We start from the raw sequence: 20,426 nt of genomic DNA, 5'->3' as shown, positions 1-20,426 counted from the left end.
ATTGGAGATTATGATATTCATTTCAAATTAGATTTAAAAGGAAAGTTTTATCGCCAAGAGTTTTGTATTTAAGTAATATCACATTTTCTCCTTTATCAAGATAATTATTATTCAAATTCCACCTCCTATTATTGTAACGATCAAATCATTATAATAAGAATAAGAAGATGACCAATGACCCTGTTGGTTTTGTAAATTAAGGTCCCTGTAGTCACAACCAGGTCCAGTAAGCAACAATTACATGGACGTGATTGCCATGTACGTGGTTACCCACCTCCAAAATGACATCACTGTCCTCACCAAGCTCATCAGTTGCTGTGCTTTCCATCCTTCTGCTACCTTTATGGACCATGCCCACCAACTGTTCGACCAAATTCTCCAACCAGACATTGTGGTCTTCAACTCCCTGGCCTGTGGATACTCCCGCTCCAATGCCCCTCTTCAGGCCATTTTGCTATTTTCTGATACACTATGCTCTGGCATTGTCCCTGATGACTATTCCTTCCCTTCTCTTCTCAAGGCATGTGCAAGCTCTAAGGCATTGCAAGAAGTTAAACAATTGCATTGCCTTGCTACCAAACTTGGTCTCAACCATAACATATATGTATGTCCCACATTGATAAATATGTATACCGAGTGCAATGATGTGAACGCAGCTCGTGTCTTTGATAAGATAGCTGAGCCTTGTGTTGTTTATTATAATGCAATAATCACAGGATATGCTCGAAGTAGTCGGCCCAATGAGGCGTTGTCATTGTTTCGCGAATTGCAAGCGAGTGATCTCAAGCCTACTGATGTAACACTGCTTAGCATACTTTCATCTTGTGCTTTGTAAGGAGCATTAGACTTAGGGAGGTGGATACATGAGTATGTGAAGATACATGGTTTTGATAAATATGTAAAGGTCAAAACTGCTCTTATAGATATGTATGCAAAGTGTGGAAGCTTGGATTATGGCATGATGCAGTTTGCGAACGTGTCTGTAAGAGATACACAGGCTTGGTCAGCCATGGTTATGGAATATGCAACTCATGGGCATGGTTCCAAAGCCATATCATTGTTTGAAGAAATGAAGACCACTAGTTACAGCTTATTGGCCTTTTCCAATTACCTTCGTCTATAGCCTATCGGGTGCTATCTTTAGAAGCAGCTGCCACAATAATACCTTCAGCACCTGTATATAGAGAACAACTTTAACATTGATAGTGCAAAGAAGTAGTTACTGAAAGCTTGACCATTAGAAGGAAGCAGATATTTCCATATTGGCGAACAAAGGATAGATGAAAAACCTATCTTAAGAAGCCAAGTTGGATTAAAAAAATGTATAAAATTATTACTAAATTAATTCAGAGATACAAAGTTTTAAACAATTCAAGGCAGAGAGGTCCCAAGTTCAGGTGCAACAACAGTTGCTTTTGGCATTTCTAGGAAGTAAGAAGCAATTTAGATTATCAATCGTTGTGTTTGGTACGTAACAAGCAATTCAGGTTATCAATATTTTGCATATTTTAACTTCCTAACAATGGGGAAGAAATACCCTTTCTTTATCTCATATTTAGACTTCTTATAAACAACCTTTTCCTCTTTCAGTAACAACATCGCCGCCTTAACAAAAGCAGTCCCCATGAATCAAAATTCCTAAGAAAATCTAAACATCCCCATAAAGTATATATTAATCTCCAAAAGGAATATAAGCAAACCACTTACCAATAGGACTACTATTTTAATAGGAAATTTCTTCCTTGAAGCCAAAGCTTATCTAAAAAAATTTTAGTGAAGCCCAAATCAAATGCAACCCATACCCATGTAATGGTAATGATTATAGCAAATTTGTATTTCTATTGCAATTACAGTGCATAATGGTATGTTTATTATTTTCCATACCTTTTGTTGTTTAGTTTGTAAAGTTTATTTAATACTTATCCTTCTAAATTGCATTACACGGGGTATGTACAATCAAATTTTAATCTGCCTAAGCATTAGAACACAATCAATGATTTAAGAAAAAGAAAAAATATGTTGGATTGTTTCTTGGTTCTCTCAGTTTGCTATCTCACATAAACAACACTTGGGCACAGTTTCTAGTTAAGATATCTATCATTCATGGATTCAGATAGAAGTTTGGATACAAAATAACTTTCACTAAGGAAACATGATTCTATTAACCTCAACGGAGTAGGGCAAAATGTGAAGAACTTGAGAGAGAGAGAGAGAGAGAGAGAGAGACCAACAATGAGATAAAAAGGTAGATTCAATACTAAAGTATGATAAACCTATACCAGTTTTCTATATAACATAAACAATGCTTGGGACGCAATTTCCAGTTAAGACATCATTGGTGGATTCACATTGAAGTTAAGATACAAAATAACTTTCAGTAAGGATGGAAAGTTTTCTATAATATTTTTTTTACCTTGTACTTCCTAAGTGATGGAAAGTTTGGTTTAGGCATTATTAAAAACACTTTGAGGGAGCAAATAACAAATGCCACTATAACCTAAATCTTCAACTTGTAGTACAACCTAAACAATGAATAATTCTTCGACTTTCAATTCCAAATTCATTGAAAACCAGTACCTAAACAATAATTAAGCTCCACAAAATTACACAACACTTCAAATCATCACACCAGTATATCTTAAACCCAGTAAAAGAAAACAGAAATTACATAAATAGTTACCAAGTATTTACCATTTAAGCACTCTAAATTATCCCACACTCGAGCTGACCCAATACAGAATATTGCATTTAAACCAAATTAAACAACTCCAACACCACCAATATAAATAAGAACATGAAATATATAGAAAATTTCCAATACCAATAGCAGGAAAAATAAAGAGAGTAAGAATAACACAGAACAGATACTCACAATGTGGATCATTTGGTCATGAGAGATGCTGAGGAAGTATTACAGTATAGCTTGCTGGGGACATCAACCAATAATATTGAGATGGAATATTCTTACAGTCAAAGATTATTCTTTTTAAAATTGCCCTTGAAATGTGATAGCCCACAACTTAACAAACATTGTGTTCATGTTCAGTCTAGTGTGAATGCCACAATGAGTCCAATTTATCATTTATGGTACATCTCTTTGTGGATGGAGAGAAGAGAACTGAGTTTGGGGGAAATTGGGTTTGCAATGACTTTAATAATTAGGGTTATAATATTCGAAGCTTTGGTAAAAGAAAAGTAAAGAAGCTAATAGTCTAACTCAATAAAATTATTTGATTTATTTATTTTTTTGAATAGGGTCTTAGATTTGAATCCCCCACCATAATTAGAAGAAAAGTAATATTATAATACACCAAGTTCATATATGAATGTTTGTTAAAGGAATTTTATTTGGTGAGATTTTGTTGGATTGAATAAAGTGAGAATCAAACACTATAGCACGAGAGAGAAGAATGTTAGGCCGATGGAAGAATTTATTTGTCTAATGATGGAAGGCTCATGCTTCTTTTGAGCACTTTGTTGAGCCTTCCCACCTAGTTTCTATCTGTTTTAATTGTTCCAATCCATGTGGCTAATAGCTTAGAGAAGTTGCAACATAATCGGGTGGGACAAATGAAGAAATCAAATTTCACTTGTTTGAATGAAATTGGTGTACTCTATGAAGTATGGTGAGTTGTTTGGGGTAAGCAAACTGAGTGTCTTTTTGTTAGAAAGCATATTTCACTTTCCAGGTCATTGAAGACCAAATCAAGACATTGATTTCAAGAGAAAATTATATAATTGATTACAACAGAAAATTGTTGGATTGAGACAATTAATATGCAATTCAAATTCAAGTTCAAATTTTTTATTTTTATTTTTGTATATAATCCCATTATAACAATGGATTCTATTGTAATGTATTATCAAGAAAAATGTACAAGAAAATTTGACTTTTTAGGCTCTTGTCCCATGAATATAGGCCACAAAGTCAAACCACGTACACCATTAGATTTTCTTTCTACTTTTTTTTATTCATCATAATTTCTGCACATATTTAACTAATCTTTGTTGAATAAATGGTCTTAAAGTTTTGTTAGGAGGGAAGGGATAAAATTTGGAGACTTGCAATTGTGTTAAAAATATAGAAAGGCTTAAAGTAAATGGGCTACTTAGGAGATATGTAGGCCATATAGAGTAGTTTTTGGAGTAGTATTGAGTAAGAGAGTCAATTTTGTACTAAAGGCCGTTTTGATTTGACTAGGGGAACAAAATATTTTGCTACCAGCTGATATTGATGTTCTGTTTCGAGTTATTACTCTTTGTATACTTATGCACGTGTGTATATATATATATATATATATATAATATCAAATCCATATATTTTATAAGCTCAAACATTAGCCTAAATACACTAACCCAATGCATTAGCTTAAATAATATTTTCTATGACATTTTTTTTTATTTTAAAATATCTTTTATTGCATCAATTGAAATATCTATTTTGGGAAAAACACTCGAAAATTGTCGGTACGACCTTATATTTTATCTGATGATACATTTTAGAGGAGTAGCAACTTATTTGATGGCCAATGCAGTATATATTGCCGGTATAGCTGTTACCGATACGATATTGACTTATTTGGTATTAGGTTTGTTCTTTGCTTTCGTTAATTTGGGATTAGAATTAATATGAGGATTAGGTTTTGCTATAATTTTTTATGCTGGGAACTAAATTTAAACTATGTGTTTCCTAATTTGCTTTTGATTGCTAGGAAGGAACATGCTTTTGTGTTCTGTAATCTTGCCTTGATTCTAAAGAATTGTTAAGACTTTTTTTTAAAAAAAAGAAAAAGAGAGTTGTTAGACTTAGAATCCATTTGGGAACATCTTACTTAGCTGAAATTGAAAACTTTTTGCTGAAAGTACTGTAAATAAAACTAAAAGGTGGCTGAAATAGTACAGTGAGGTCATGAATAATACTAAAAAGTGTAATGAGATCCATGAATAGTAGTAAAAATAAACTAAATAGTAAAAAAAAATTGACTTTTTAAGTCAATGCCTAACGCAACCTTAGACTACACGTTTGGAATCTCAAGTTTATTCGAATTTCGAACCTTTTATGATTGGGAGTTCGAACTTGTTGATTTTCTTATAAACATATGTATTATTATACCTTGTTGCTAGTGAAATTGATTGTATGAGATGGTAGCTAAATAGTAATGGATAATTCAGCGAAGAACATAACATTAGTATAATATATAAGAGGGAAATAGAATAAAAGTAAAATTGGTGCCTTTGAACTCTAATTGTGGTACCTAAAATTTAAAAACAATATTCAAAACTTATGGTACCTAAAATTGGACTTGGCTTGGTCCAATGTTCTAGACTGTCAAGATCATGACATGTGGTTAAAAGTAGACACGTGTCATAATTCTGACGAGTCGCTGCACAAAGCATTGGATTCAATCTTTGTCTATTAATTTACTATGGATGATACACTTGGAAAATGTTAACTTTTATAGGTACATATTGTTTTTCTCTATTATTTTTTTTTAATAACTTTTTGTGCCAACACTTGAGAGATGTGTGACAAATTACTTATTAGTTAATCCGTCTTCAATTTAAGTTCAAATGAATCAAATCTCTCCTCCAATCAAAAGCTTTGTAGTTCGGTAATATTGAATGATCTCCTTTATGAGAAGAACCATAATTCAAATCCTCATTCCCTCACTGGTTGTAAAAATAAAAAAAAATAAAAATCCCCTCTCGTCCACTTGGCAACAATTGAATTATTATAAAACTAATTCAAAAAAAAAAAAAAAAATTGTCCATCTTTTCTTCCAAGCACAATCTTCTATCCACCATTTTACTTTCCTTTCCCTTATTATTATTATTATTATTATTTTAAAGCAAACAATAAATTGTTGTTAAAAATCAATAACAATGAACAGAGGAATTTCTTTGGTATTTTCACTATTCGGAAGCACTTATTTCTCAGTAAATGCCTATGCACCTAGGCTACTCACAGAAACCTGACTAAGTGAATAGGCTCCAAATGTTCTTTAAGACGACAACCGTATCCCAATCAGCTACTATATACAAATCAAATTGAGCCTACCTTCTTAACTCTGTGTGGGCAATTATCCCCTTACAGAAAGTGTTTCCAACATGTGTAGAAGTCACATTATTGTTTATGATAATTTTTTTCTACTCAATTATCTCAGCTAGAGATCACTTTCTAGTGATTACTACATGAACATGCATTTATTCCCTTAAAACGAAGAAAATGTGCAACTAAGGAGTTCATTTTTAATCGTTCCTTCCAATAAAATTAAAGCATATTTTTAACAGCTCACTATTAGTGACAATGCCTTTGTTGCCTCCTATTATTGCAAAAACTAAAGATAGTGCTCACATTAGTCCAAGGAACAAGAAACTTGAGACCAATATTGAGTTAAGTAAGCAGCAGAGATTATGAGTGTCTAGTTAGATTTTTAATTGAGAACAGAAGGGAGAACCGCTAAGAAAAGCAGCAGAACAATAACAGGAGATGCTATTCTAGCACATGCTTGCCTTTCTCTTTAAGCATGAGAGGTTTTGCTTATTTCCTTTTCTACTGTGAGCCGTCAAATGAAGGATGAGACCCCAATTGTCAGACGTAGTTTGCTTAAACTCTTCCTCATCATTCAGCAAAAAAAAAAAAAAAAACAAACTCTTCCTCATCATGCTGATGTACAAGACGGAGTCCACACTTCACTGTCAAGTCTGGGCAATTGCTAACAATTGAAGCATCAATGTGATTACATTGATTCGACCAATCTGGAAATGAGCTATGTGGTATATAGGATAGCCACATGAATCCACCTAGATGTAACAACATGACATCGTCTTTAGTAAGGCAATAGGCATGGAGAGGTTCCAAAGAACCAACATTGCTTTCCAAATGGCAATAAAGATGATGGGCATTTTCTGAATTAAGAATGTCTAGGATGGCAGTAGGATCCTTGATGTTGACTGAGAAAGAAACACATAGAGCGAGTCCCCTCCAAGTACTATCATCATATAAATTTGGAGGTAGATGGATTGTCACTGGTGGCTTGCCACTACGATGGTTGAACCACTCAAGAATTTCACTTGGAGGAAAACAAGAATTATATACCAAGCTTCAATCAAATTCCTGTAAAATAGGAACATGATGTTCAATGAGAGAGAATTTTTCCGACAATTCAAAATTGTTAAAATCAGTAAAAGAGGGGATGATTCAACCATGGCTCTCCTTATAAGGGGGATCAGACAATGCCACTGATGACTGAACTAGAAGGGAGCTTGGTAGTAATTTGAAAGGAAATACACATTAATTTGTTACCTGTAAATCACTTTTGCTGAGTTGATTATCAGGGTGTTGATCTTCAAGATAGATGCTATCTCTACTGCTTTGCTCTGGGTAAATGGATCTTCTCAACCTTCCAAGGTTTGGATCCTCGTATGAACAACCAGCTTCATTCTTTGGCTTATCATTTGGAGAATCACTAGCTACTGATTGATGGATGAGTTCCACATTGTAAAAAGGCACAGTAGAGCACTCAATGATCGTTTGCTCAAACTCTTCCACATCTTGATGGTATAAGAAACGTTGCCCACACTTCTTCACCATCAAACCTGGGAAGTCGCTTCCAATTGAGACCCCAATCTGACTGCTCTGATTAAAAAAATCTGACAATGACCCACGAGGTATGTAGTATAGCCAAATGAATCCCTGTATATTTAACCACGTGAAGTTCTCTTCAGTGATTTGATAGAGAAGGGGAGATTCTAGACTACCTTTCTCAGCATCCCAATGACAAATAAGGTGGTGGGTAATGTCTGAATCCAGATTATCACTTGTGATAGTTGGATGCTCATGGACTGAAAATGAAGCACATAAAACTAGTCCTATCCAAGTACTAGCATTACTGAAATTTGAAGCTAGCTGGATAGACAGAGAAGGGCCTGTACTTTGATGCCTAAATCATTCCGGAATTTCACTTTGAGGAAAACATTTATTCATAGAGAATGTTTGATTTGAGGATGCTTTTGAGGATGATTTTAATGGTTGGTGTTCCACTAAATCTTCACGAATGATGTCCCAATTTTCATAAAGTGAAGCCCTCAAGTGGAATCGAATTTGCCAAAACTCGATTCCACAAGACGAAGTCCACACTTCTGTACAATCCAGCCTGGCCAGTCGCTTGCAATTGAGACCTCTATGTGGTTGCATTGATTTATCTGATCTGAAAGCCACCAATATGGTATATAGGATAGCCAAATGAATCCATGTAGATGTAACCACTTTGAGTTCTTCTTTAAAGGTGCTATATACATGGAGAGGTTTCAAACCACCTATATCCATATCAAACAGACAACTAAGGTGGTGGGGAATTTCAGTTTCCAGATTGTCAAGAAAATCAGTTGGATACTCTTGGACTGAAAATGCAGCACATATAGCAAATCCCAGCCAATTAGAATCTTTATGCAAATTTGAAGTTAACTGGATTGCCATTGAGGATCCAGATGCATAATGGCTGAATAACTCTGGAATCTTAGTTGGATCGAAACAACAATCATATGGATAGTGTAAATGAAATTCCTGTAAAATAGATATATTGATAACTATTCAGTAACACATAAAAATGTTGGGAAAATTTCAACAAAATATAAATTTGATAATTATAGACTTATAGTAGTCAATATTTGATAAGTGTTTATCAATTGATGGGCTAAATATAAGAGGTTTTATAAAGAATTTTTATAAAATTTAAACTTAATTAAAAAATACATATTAGAATAATGACGTTGAAAAATATGAACTTCCAAAACACAAAACCTTTTGTAAAAAAATTTGGACTTTCAAAAATTTATGGGATTATATTAGAATTATAATAAAAAAGCTCTTCACAAGTGCAACATGTGTATTCAAAAGTTAGATGTTTGAAGTTCATTATTTTTTATTTGATCTTATTAGTTTAAGTTTTTTAAACTTATTATAATTATTGCATAAGAGTATTTTGAATCATTTAAAAAATAGACACCAAAAAAGTTGTGCTCTCTTTAACAATGGTATAGAAGGTTACAGATGGTGTAAAGTGTAAATGAAAGTCTTGTAAATTAGACATATAAAGGTCGTGAGAGAAACAGAGAGGTACCTCAGAGTGTTCTCGACAATGACAATAATGGGTTGGCCCCCCGGCATCAATGAATTTTTGATAGCAAGTTCCACAAATATTTTCCTGATAATGTGGCACTCTTAATGTCCCATTAGATCTGCCAGTTCCACTGGTTTCTCCCTCATCTTCATCATCCTCAACATCATCATGGCTTTGCTGCTTTATTTTTTCCTGAAAACCTCTCAATGTCCCATTAGATCCACCAGTTCCACTGGTTTCCCCCTCAACATTATCATCATCATGGCTCAGCTGCTTTGTTCTAGATTGATGAGCAGTAAATTGATAAGATCGGAATTATCAGAAAACATGGTTGAGCATTGGACTAATGTTTGCACCAACTCTCCCACATTTTGCTGGTACACAAGACCGTAACCACAGTTCTGCACCATCAAGTCTTGGCTATCACTACCAAATAAAGCAGTTAAGAGATTGCTACAATTCACTTATCTGAAAATCGAGCATGAGGTACATGCATGATCCAAATGAATTTACGTTGCTTTCACCAAATAAATTTTTTGTGTTCAGACTCAGGGATGTAATGTTTATTTGACACCGTCCAGCTGCCCATGTCACTTGACTTCTCAAAGAACAAGAAAAGCCATGAGAAATTTCTGTAGCCAAATTGTCAAGAATGAGAGTTGGATGCTTGTGCACTGTGAATGTAGCAAATAGAGCAATTCCTATCCAATCAGAATTAGTATAAAGATTTGGAATTAGCTGGATTCTCAATAAAGAACCACTTTGATGGCAAAACCACTCCGGAATTTCACATTATAAATATAGCATTGACTAGAGCAGCCCTGTAAAATAGAAAAGATGGAGCTTCATGAGAGAGTGAGAGAGAGACAATGAGAGTGTGAGTGTGAAAGAGAGAGACCTGAAAGTAGCTTTGAAACCAATGCTCAAGGCCTCTATTGATACAATTGCTGAGTTCATTCTCATCCAATACGCTTAACTGGATAGAACTGAAGTTTGAATCTTTTGTAGCACCCCCGATACCTGAGTCTATTCCAAGTAAAGCACAAACCCTCCTTGTTCTCATCAAATATGCTGTTTATGCAGAAAGTTGAATTGAGGCAAGTTCTTAAATGGACAAATGTCTATGGATATTATTTACCTGAGGACAAGCATGCCAAGAGGCAATTCTTTGAGTACTTGAAAGGTTTGTCATTTCCTCCAACTTGAAGGAAACAATGTGTCTCATCCTGTATTTGTAATGCAGGGTTCAGCCGAGTCTGGGTCTAAGTGACTTCATCAATGTGCAGAGGAGGAGCTTCAAGTTTACCTCAGTGTAGAGGGCTCATCAAAGGATTTTTTTTGAAGGTTCCACACAAAATTTGCTAGACTGCCCTTGTCTTCAGCTCACAGTATGCCATGAAGCTTGAGATGCTTATAGCTCATAACCTTCTGCAAAATTCAGAACTGGGTCAACCTATTAAATGCTGATTTTCATTTTCCTACTATCTTTACTACTTGCATAAGACTAACTAGAAATTGAAGCTTTCCCGTTAATGCTTGTATTGTATTCTAATGGCAATAGGGTGACTCGAACTACTTTGAAAATTTAGTTTGGCCTTTAGAGATTTGGCTGTAAAATGTGGACAAAGGATCCTAAAGGCTAGAAAGATCATTTTAAATGCAAAAACTTAAAAGGAATAAAAGAGTTATAATAGCCGCTACAGTTGCTATGCCAACAATAATGAAATCGTGGCCCTGCGATCCTCACTATATCAAATATTCTTATTAATAGAGAGAAAACAAAAAATATTAAAGACCTTCAACCAGCTCTTCAACCAGTCAAATACAAGCTATATTCTTCCACAGACCCAATCAAAGACATTAAAATGCACAGCCATTTTAACTTTTGGTTAACATGTCTTAAATGACCAGCTAACCTAGTAAATTATTGTAGACCATTTAGGTGTGATGCAAATCATTTACGATTTATCTCAAACAATCTTGTACACAGCCAACAAATTTGATGTAGCTTCTAAAATTCAGAATGATACACATTTTCTACAAAAGTCAGGATTCTAAGCGACTGGTGTACATAATTTTTTAAATCAAAAAACCAATTAAGTCCAAATGAATGAATAAAACTAGGAAACAATTGCAAGATCTTTCTTCACCATGGTAAGTTAAGCAGAAATTATGCATCTCAATTTGAGAAATCAGATAAAAAAAACACAAAATCATACCAGACAGAGCTCATATCCAAGGCAAAAGGAAATCTAGGGCCTGCCAGTGACTTCAACCGCAACCATCCTAGTCAACTGCATTAACAAAAAAATAAGACCAATTAACCAAATTACAATTTTTAAGTTCAGAAACTTATTCAGTACTCTTTTTTTTTTTTTTTATAGAAACACAATAAATACTTATAAGTTGATATTATATCCATTACCATTGTGTAACAAATGCAAATGAAACAGTGCTACCAAAAAATGGAAACATACCTTGGCATCAAATGCAAAAAGAAACTGGTGAGAAACGACCGAGGAGGAACAGTTTCAATGTGATTTTTTGATTGAGGCATATTTCTTCAGAGTTCATCAACGTGTCCTCTGTTTCTTCGAACCACAACCTTTTATAGAATACCCATAATCAACAGCATCATCTTCTTGAGGAGGACAGGTGCATTCTACGTGGACCCCCCACATTTTTATAGAATAACAGGTGTCATCTGAATTATATCTAATTGAAACCTTAACACGATTCTGGTCAGTTGGATTTGATTCATTCAAATGTCTCTGCAGCTGAGGCCATTGAGTTAGACAAAATAAATATTGTGAACATGGAGATTGTGTATAATTTCGCGATAGATGAATAGACTCATATTCACGATTTTCATAACCATTGATGGAAATTTCAACAAAGCCATCAAAGTCCTCTAGTCCAGGAACAATACAGACAACCAATTTTGGAAAATTGTGACCAACAGAGAAAAATATGGAGTTATCAACACTTTGATGATTAAACCATTTCAGCATCTCAGTTCCCAAAAAACTAATACCAGGATCAAAGCCATTAATGTTATTAATGCCACCAAGGCCACCGCCTTCAAAATGAACCCATCCAAGTTTCTCAGTTTCAGATGGGAAATTATTGGAGAACTGCAGATCCATTGATATGTCCCCATCTTCAGATTCAGCACCCTCAGTTTCAGATGGGAAATTATTGGAGATTTGCAGATCCATTAATTTGTTGCTTCTTGCCCTACCACATACTCTATTTGGTAAAATCCCAATAATTCCTATTACCTGTATGCAGTTAGAAAATTCAATATTTTTCATTTAGCAAATCTCGTGAAGTAACAAAAATTGTTTCTTAATAAATATCTTAAAGAAAGAGAGAGACCTGATTAAATAGCCCGCTTGGTGAGGTATTCAACAACATGGAATTATTCACATAAACCATACTTGATCCCAACGACGACATTGATTGTGGAAATCCTTGAATTTCACGAAGAAGCTTGCAATCCCTAGCATAAAGTTGTTCTAATCTGGGAAATTTGCTAATGCTTTCAGGGATGGTAACAATATTGGTACAATCTAGATTTATCACTTTCAATGCGGGGAAGTAATAAGGCTTCATCAAAAGATCTAATTCAATTATGCCTTCACATTTATAGAAATTCAAATATGTCATGTTCACAAACCCATATCCGGAAGAGCCATCAAAAGAATCGCACGTTGGTCTCAATTTGGCAGTAGGAGTCTTCAAGTACTGAAGCTGTTGCACTTTATAAATGCTATCTGGAAGATCCCGAAGGTTTTTGCACTCTAAAAGGTTTAATTCCTCAAGCTTAGTGAGATGCTCGATTGATGAAGGCACCTCTCTAATACCACTCCCTTCTAATTCTAAAATGTTTAAACATTCCATTTCTGGATGAAAATTAGGGAACTCCATAAGGCTTGAGCAGCCAGAAAGAATAAAAAGATAAAGAGATTTCAACCTGAGCTGGCTTGGAAGAAATAGAAGGTTACTACAACCATCGAGAACCCATTCTGTAAGCTTTTCAAGAGATCCAAAGCATTTATGAATCTTAACTAAATTTTCACAACCTGAGAGGTCCAAATACTTTAAATTTTGGGCCCGTAATTTAGTTAATTTAACTAAATTTTTACAATCAGCGAGCTCCAAACTCTCTAAATTTGGGGCCCTAAATTTAGGAACTTCCGTAATAAATTCACAACCACTAAGATTGGCATTTATCAAATTTTCAAAGGGACGCTTCTGTAGGGGGAAAAAAAAAAAATTCAAAAGTTAACTACAACAAAATTTGAAATAAAAAAATTTAACAAAAATCCCAATTTAAAAATATACATAATCATACCTGCATCATTAGCTTTGGCAATCTAATGCGACTATGTGGCATCTCAATATCAACAAGTTGTTCAGGAAAATACTTAGATGGCTAGTGAAAAGGATAGTTGGGCCACTTAAGAAATATTAGACTGTGGGGAAGAAATTCAAGTGGTTTACAAATATGTACATTTTCAACTATTAGAAATTTGAGATTTTCCATCTTTCTGAAAGCTTCCGTGTCTAGTTGCTCTGTTACTAGTTGGGATGAATGCAACATTATGCCTTGAATTTTTTTTGATCCCTAATTGGAGAAGCATCATGTCAACTATAGAAAGTAATATAATTTTCCAAATGTATAATAATTTTGAAATTTTAAGCCAAAATAAAAAATACTGATGAACTAATATTTTATAAAATGTTAGAAAGAAAAAAATACAATACCTTCACCTAGTGAAAAAGAAAAAAAAAAAAAAAAGAGCAAAATAATTGAAGAAAAAGAACTTATACCTTATTTCTAATTAGTACTTCAAGCGAATCCTTATAACAACATAACCTACTACGTTCTCCGAGGATTTTTGGTGCTTGTTGTCGAACAACTTCCTTGCCCATTTGTTGTATCAAGTCATGCATTAACAATGTACCATATCGATCAATGGTTATGAGACATTTATCAACAAGTCTCGGAATACCACAATCTGGATATAATTCACATGCATCTAATATCTTTACAACATAAGCTTTGTCCCATCCTTTGAAGAAACATGCAATATCAAGAAAAATATCTTTCTCGGTGTCTTCCAATCCATCATAACTCAGTTGAAGTTTCTTTTGAATGTCCTCCTTGGGAATTTTCTTATACATATCTAATGCACTTTCCCATTCATTTTTAGGTCTTCCTCACAAATAACAAGCTATTATTTCTAGAGCAAGTGGAAGGCCATTGGCAAAATCTATGAATTTAGTTGCAAGTTTAGAATAATCTTCATCATGAGGTTTGTTTCTAGGTAAGGCATGCTCTTTAAAGAGTTGAAGAGCTTCGTGTTTGTTTAATTGCTCGACCTCAAATTCCTTGACCTTGTAAATTGTACAAACATTTTCTTTAAGGGCAGTTAACAAGTGTCTATCTCGTAATGTTATAATGGCTCTACTTCCGGGAGCAAACCAATTACATTTTCCAAGCAAATTTTTTATTGGTGTCGAATCATCGACATCATCAAAAATTAAAAGAACCTTTTTGCAGTGAAGTGTCTCCTCTATCAAAGTGATTCCTTTAGAACTGTTGCCCATTTTCCATTTTCCATCCCTTGAGATGTCATTAAGAAGTTGGTTTTGTAGTTTGATTATGCCAGCATTTGTACTTAATTTTTCTCTAACATTCTCTAAAAAGCTGCTTCCATCAAAATGTTTAGCAATTTTATTATAAACAGCTTTTGCAATTGTAGTCTTTCCTACTCCGGGAAGGCCATAAATCCCTACCATGCAAACTTCATCTAACCCAATATCTAAAAGTGACTCTATGGCCTCTGCACGAGAATTTATTCCAACTGGGTATTCAGCAACATATAACGGCATCCAATTTAATTTAGCATTTGATATCTCTTCAACAATGTTTTGAATGAAGTCAGCTTCAGATTTATACGGAGCGCAGCTGACAATCACATAGCATAAGAAAACATATAATTAGATAGATTAGCAGATGAACTACGAATTCAAGATATCTAGTAGTGAGTTATAGCACACAATTGTCCTCAATATTAACATCATATTAGAAATATAAAAATACATGGGAGAAACTCGTAATTGGACCTTGTTAGACTAATTAACTTCGTAGATCAATGGCGGCTTCAAGAATTTTTTTTAGAGTGGTCATTAAAAATTTATATTAAAAAAAAGTTAATAAAAATAAAACTTGAATATACGTATTGACATCACAAAAAAAAAAAAAAAAAAAAGGCTCAAATACATGAAGTTTTTATTTTCCTTTCACAAGTTTTTATATTTTAAAATCGTTGTATGATAGTTTTACTATCAATGCTAGCAGCTACATCTTTTTCAATGTACACAGCTAAGCAATCATTAAACTATTGATCTCCTATTCAATTACCCATATATTGCGCATTGACATCACAATCACCCAAAAAAAAAAAAATGCTCAAATACTTGAAGTTTTTAAATTTCCTTTCACAAGTTTTTATATTTTGAAATTGTTGTATTATAACTTTATTATCAATGCTAACAGCTACATCTTTTTCAATGTACACTCCAAACAATCATTAAATTATTGATCTCCCATTCAATTACCCATATATTGCCTAAATAAGTAACAATATAAATAAAATGCATTATCTTTTTGGAAATATGTATCACGTAAATCCAACAAATTCAGCTAAAGACTAAAGCAAACACTAATAGACTAGCTAATGAAAAATGTGCATTAAAAAAAAAAAATGATTTTAAAATATGCCCTTTGTCAACGCAATTTAAAAAATTACAATTAAATTGATTTGGGCTTTAGGCTAATTTTTTTGTTGGGCAATTTTTGAGAAGTGCTACGTCCATAATATTTTCGCAACACTCTCACAACAAAGCCTATAAGTGGTAAATTTATACTGGTTCTAATTTGAACCTACTATTGCAATTATTTTTTTGTCCACCAATAATAACCTGCAACTTAGGATTTTTTATGAAAATGTTGCAAAAATGTTATGAACATAGCATTTCACGCAATTTTTTGGTTCTATATTCAAAGAACTAAAATTTTGGAGAGTTCAATTTTTAATGGGCTCAAATTTTTATTTAAAGTGTTCAATTTTTTTTTTTTAAGAGTGGGCAAGATTTTTTTCTAGGTGGTCAATGACCTGTGGTAATTTAAAATTCAAAATTTTTTTAAGGTATATAAAATAAATTTTCAAGGTCAAGGTGGTCATGTGACCACCCTAATTAACACTTGACACCACTCCTGTACTAGATGATATGATCAAAATAGAATACTTTTGCAGGCAATGGTTATGACAAACCAGATTAGCAATATATAAAATTAGTAAACTCATGAATCATGATGTAAACAATTAGATACATACCCTTTCTTATAATGCCATCCAGATGCATTAGCTGCTTTTTTTAGAGCATCCCTCCACCTCTGCACCTTGTCCTTGTCCTTGTTATTCTTGAACTTCTTTTCATGATTAGCCAGTGCAATTCCAAAGTTTCCATTTTGATTTCGTATTTCTGATGGATCAACATTGAAAAAAATTGGACGAATTTGAACCTCCTGGTCCTTTTCTCTACACTCAACAATTTTAGCAAGTTCATCCAAACACCATTTGGACTCTGCGTAGTTTTCAGAGAAGACAATAACCAAAATCGATGAATTTTTGATGGCTTGGATAAGTTTTTCCGAAATTTCTTCTCCCCTCGGAAGATCAATATCGTCAATGAAGGTGTTAATGCCTTTGTTGCACAAAGCGTTATATAAGTGGCTGGTAAAACCTTCGCGGGTATCTTCACCTCTAAAGCTCAAGAAGACAGCATACTCCCATTGGCGAGTGGAAGAAGAAAAGCTGGCTCCTTCATTGTTCAAGGAAGCCATTGATGGGATCTATAAACGAAAGATTAAGAAAAGAGTGAATTGAATCAGAGAAAGAAATGGGAATCAAATTAGTGCAACAGGAAATGTGTTTGGAATGCAATTAAAGAGAAGAAAGTATTAGAGTGGGGTGTAGGTATAGGAAAACGAAAAATGCATATCTTTTTAAATAAAAAACAGCTGTAAAGTAAAAACACTAGTGTAAACACACCTGTACAATTGTTCTTCGTTCCATATTTGCCCTAGTATTTGCAGAGAATGATAAGACAGGAAATGTGTAGGCAGGGATTGTGTTCATAATGTTTTGGACACTAATAGCATTGTCTGCATTAGTTTCACCACAGTCATATTGAGCATCTGGAACTGTGACTTGTAAACTTGTGGTTGTTTGTTGGATTTCCTCGGCACCAACTTCTGCACACAGCTCCAACATTATGTACAACTCAATAGCACTTACTTGGGCTGTCCTCTCCATCTTGTCAAACATGATCTTCACATGTTTGTCTGCTTCTATCGCCATATACTTGTAATTAATCCGATCCTTGAGGACTTCATGTGGAGAACGAAAAATAATTTGTATGTCGTGCAAAGCAGGATTCTCACACAATTCTTTCATAACTATCATCTTTAAATCATTAAGGGTCTTCAACCTATGATTAATTTGAGTATAATAGCGCTTTATACCCGGTCCTTCAAATGGCAATCCCTCATTCGCATTGGCATTGCTAAGCGGACCACCGTAGTATAGGATTATATCAATTACAGTCATTGTGAACCTATTAGAGTCAATTGTAATATGTTCGTTACAAAACATTTTATCTAATCAAAGTAGAAAACATTTTATCTAGTCAAAGTACAAATTCCAATTCATTCAAAGGGCATGACTTTCATTACACATTCTTACGTTAGACAAAATATGTCTTCAAATTAGTTCTGATAAAAAAACCTATCTATATAGCCATTTCATACCCAATACAAAAAAGCCCAAATCCTTCTTGGGTCATGCTAAGACTACCTATTTCATACCCAATACCCCAAAAAAAAAAAAAAAAAATCCTTCTAAGGTCATGATAAATACACTTTTGATAAGAGCCTAACATTACTAAAGATGCTGAATAAATTGCTAACAAAAACCATACAAATAAATACTCAAAATTTACACTCACAAAACAAAGTTGTATAAATTCACAATATCATAGTATCTTAACTAAGTTTTTTTTTTTTGAGAAAAAGTATCTTAACTAAGTTATGTTAAGTATCTACCAAATAAATAAGCAAAGTAAAACCCACACCCCAATAATAAATAATACCTTACTACAATGGCAATAAAACCCTTATCTGAAATGTAAATTTGTTGAGAGGGTGGAGGAGTGATAGAGAGAGGCCATGTGGTGTGAGATAGAGACAATGTGGTGTGAGACGTGTAGGTGTTATGGGTGAGTGAGCTGTGAGGCAGTGGGTTTGTTCTGGGTTTGAGTGTTTCAGTTTTCTGCTGAGTGTGCTACGTGTTTCAGTTTTATGTTGACATAAATCGAGTTTTATAGACTCGGGTTTACTTTTTAAAAACTCGAGTCTGTAAGACTAGAGATCCATGAGGCAAAAAAACCTCCACATCAGCAAGTGGAACTCGAGTCTTTGAGACTCGAGTTTTATATGGAAATCGAGCTATAAAAACTCGAGATGTTACTTTACTGAATCATTTTTTAACTAACGCTAACTAATGATGTACAGTCCCAAAATTATGCTAGCCTACAAATTACACCCACATGTGTTTATAAGTGAATGCATAATAGAAAAAGTGGTGAAATTTACCCAATATGGCTCAAAACTCACTCGCATCAGACTATGTATTACTGTGTAAATATACACAATTACTGGAGCTTTTGTAGCTTTGTATTTTAATTTTTTATTATATTTTCTCTTCTCTCTCTCATCATATTATCTCTCTTCCTCTAACTCTATTCTTTGACTATCTCCTCTTGAATTCCAGCATCTCTACAAATTCATCAAAATCATCCTAAATTTAGATCTAAACTCATTAAACCCATATACAAAAATTCAGTTTCCAAACTCATCAAACATATATTAATCATCATACCTATTATACAACAACCAAAAAAAAAAAAAAAAATTCATCAAAGCCGTATACAAAATATTTATATATATATATATATATATATGAATCATCAAACCCATATTGCACAAAAGAAGAAGAAGAAGAAGAAGAAGAAGAAGTAGAAAAGAAGAAGAAGCACCAGCAGCAGCAGCGGCGAAGAAGAAGGCGTAGCGGTGAAGAAGAAGAACCAGTAGCGACAGCTGGGCAGCGAAGAAAAAGCAGAACAGCGGCAGCGGTGGCTGTGAAGAAGAAGCAGAGCAGCAGCAGCGGTGGCAATATGGCTGAGAGAGGGGTGAGAGGCGACAGATTTGATCTGTGGTCCACCTCAAAAAAAAAAGTTTGTGTCTGTGTGAGTACTACCATCCTATATGTGTAAGTGGAAGTGGAAGTGGAACACGCGTATACAGTTGTCTCCAACGCGCAATGAATTTTCCACTATACATGCCAGAAACTTTACCACTCTTTGCACAATACATGCCTTCTATTTTTGACTGAAAATTATGAACACAGAGTGAACGCATTCAAACGTACGTCAGAAACTTTACCGTTCTTTCCACAATACATGCCTTCTCTTGTTGACTCTTTGAAAAAGTGAGAGTGAACGCATTGAAAAAGAAGAATAGTGGGTTGTCTGTGTGAGTACGACCGTCTACCATCCCATATGTGTAAGTGTAACTCGCGTTTTCCAGGAAGGTACGTCTCCTCCTGACTTTCCTCTAATTTTCTGACAACGCGCAGTGAATTTTCCACAATACATGCCAGAAACTTTACCACTCTTTCCACAATAAATGGAATTTTTTTTTTTTTTTCTATTAGCTTATTTTCTAATGTTCGAAATAAAAAAGTGCATTTTAATAAATTATTGGCTTAATTAAAAAAAAAACTAGTTTATTTTGTTTATTTTTTAATTATTAAAGGTTGAGATAAATTTAGGGTTCGTTGGGTTGAGTAGAAAATGGGAGGATAAAAAATAGGTAGGGAATGGAAAAGTGGAAGAATATTAAAAAAAATTTATTTTCCTTTATTTGTGTTTGGTTTGAGGGATGAATTTTTTTTTTTTATTTGGTTGAAAAGAAAAATGAGAGGATAGAAAATGTAGTTTGTATAAATTTATAATCTTGTCCTTATTAGATAAAACACAAAATAATACTATTTTATATTTTTATTAAAAAAAATATGAATGACCACTTCATTTAAAAAATTAAAAAAAAAAAAACACAAGAAATTTAAGATTCCAAAATTGTTTTTAAAAAAAAACTAATGAAAAAAAAAA

At 33.8% G+C, this 20,426-nt stretch overlaps 3 protein-coding genes across 3 annotated transcripts in view; 1 reads left to right on the top strand and 2 right to left on the bottom strand.

Annotated features, from left to right (window-relative positions):
* The window catches only part of LOC115982796 (disease resistance-like protein DSC2), a 59,137-nt gene extending 45,465 nt beyond the window's left edge, over nucleotides 1-13,672 (bottom strand). The window contains exons 1-5 of the mRNA XM_031105512.1: nucleotides 13,480-13,672; nucleotides 12,501-13,379; nucleotides 11,600-12,403; nucleotides 11,342-11,416; nucleotides 10,021-10,550 (exon numbers count right to left, since the gene is read on the bottom strand). Coding sequence (XP_030961372.1) covers nucleotides 11,696-12,403; nucleotides 12,501-13,379; nucleotides 13,480-13,521 — 1,629 coding nt within the window. The 5' untranslated portion in view covers nucleotides 13,522-13,672 and the 3' untranslated portion in view covers nucleotides 10,021-10,550; nucleotides 11,342-11,416; nucleotides 11,600-11,695. The remainder of the gene's footprint in view (nucleotides 1-10,020; nucleotides 10,551-11,341; nucleotides 11,417-11,599; nucleotides 12,404-12,500; nucleotides 13,380-13,479) is intronic.
* On the top strand, nucleotides 242-1,123 carry LOC115981256 (pentatricopeptide repeat-containing protein At2g02980, chloroplastic-like). The gene is made up of 2 exons (XM_031103415.1): nucleotides 242-796; nucleotides 905-1,123. The coding sequence occupies exons 1-2, from the start codon at nucleotides 242-244 to the stop codon at nucleotides 1,121-1,123; spliced, it is 774 nt and encodes a 257-aa protein (XP_030959275.1).
* A 286-nt stretch (nucleotides 13,673-13,958) lies between the features above and the next one.
* LOC115982794 (TMV resistance protein N-like) lies at nucleotides 13,959-19,905 on the bottom strand. The gene is made up of 4 exons (XM_031105511.1): nucleotides 19,293-19,905; nucleotides 17,249-17,813; nucleotides 16,532-17,049; nucleotides 13,959-15,099 (listed from the first exon to the last, which is right to left on the bottom strand). Exons 1-4 carry the CDS (start codon nucleotides 19,514-19,516, stop codon nucleotides 14,349-14,351), a joined length of 2,058 nt encoding a protein of 685 aa, XP_030961371.1. The 5' UTR covers nucleotides 19,517-19,905; the 3' UTR covers nucleotides 13,959-14,348.
* Nucleotides 19,906-20,426: the final 521 nt, after the last annotated feature.

Source organism: Quercus lobata, chromosome 3, assembly GCF_001633185.2.
Source record: "Quercus lobata isolate SW786 chromosome 3, ValleyOak3.0 Primary Assembly, whole genome shotgun sequence".
Classification (NCBI taxonomy): domain Eukaryota; kingdom Viridiplantae; phylum Streptophyta; class Magnoliopsida; order Fagales; family Fagaceae; genus Quercus; species Quercus lobata.
This window is presented reverse-complemented; position numbering and strand designations above follow the sequence as displayed.

Bases quoted from the DNA above. Each gene is read 5' to 3' on its own strand.
- LOC115981256 (XM_031103415.1), top strand. From the start codon at position 242: ATGGACGTGATTGCCATGTACGTGGTTACCCACCTCCAAAATGACATC. The intron at 797-904 runs GTAACACTGCTT...AAATATGTAAAG, and splicing joins GTGATCTCAAGCCTACTGAT to GTCAAAACTGCTCTTATAGA.
- LOC115982794 (XM_031105511.1), bottom strand. From the start codon at position 19,516: ATGGTAGTACTCACACAGACACAAACTTTTTTTTTTGAGGTGGACCAC. The intron at 17,814-19,292 runs GTGCTTCTTCTT...TGACTCTAATAG, and splicing joins CTTCGCCGCTGCTGCTGCTG to GTTCACAATGACTGTAATTG. The intron at 17,050-17,248 runs GTGTGTTTACAC...TTTCGTTTATAG, and splicing joins AACGAAGAACAATTGTACAG to ATCCCATCAATGGCTTCCTT.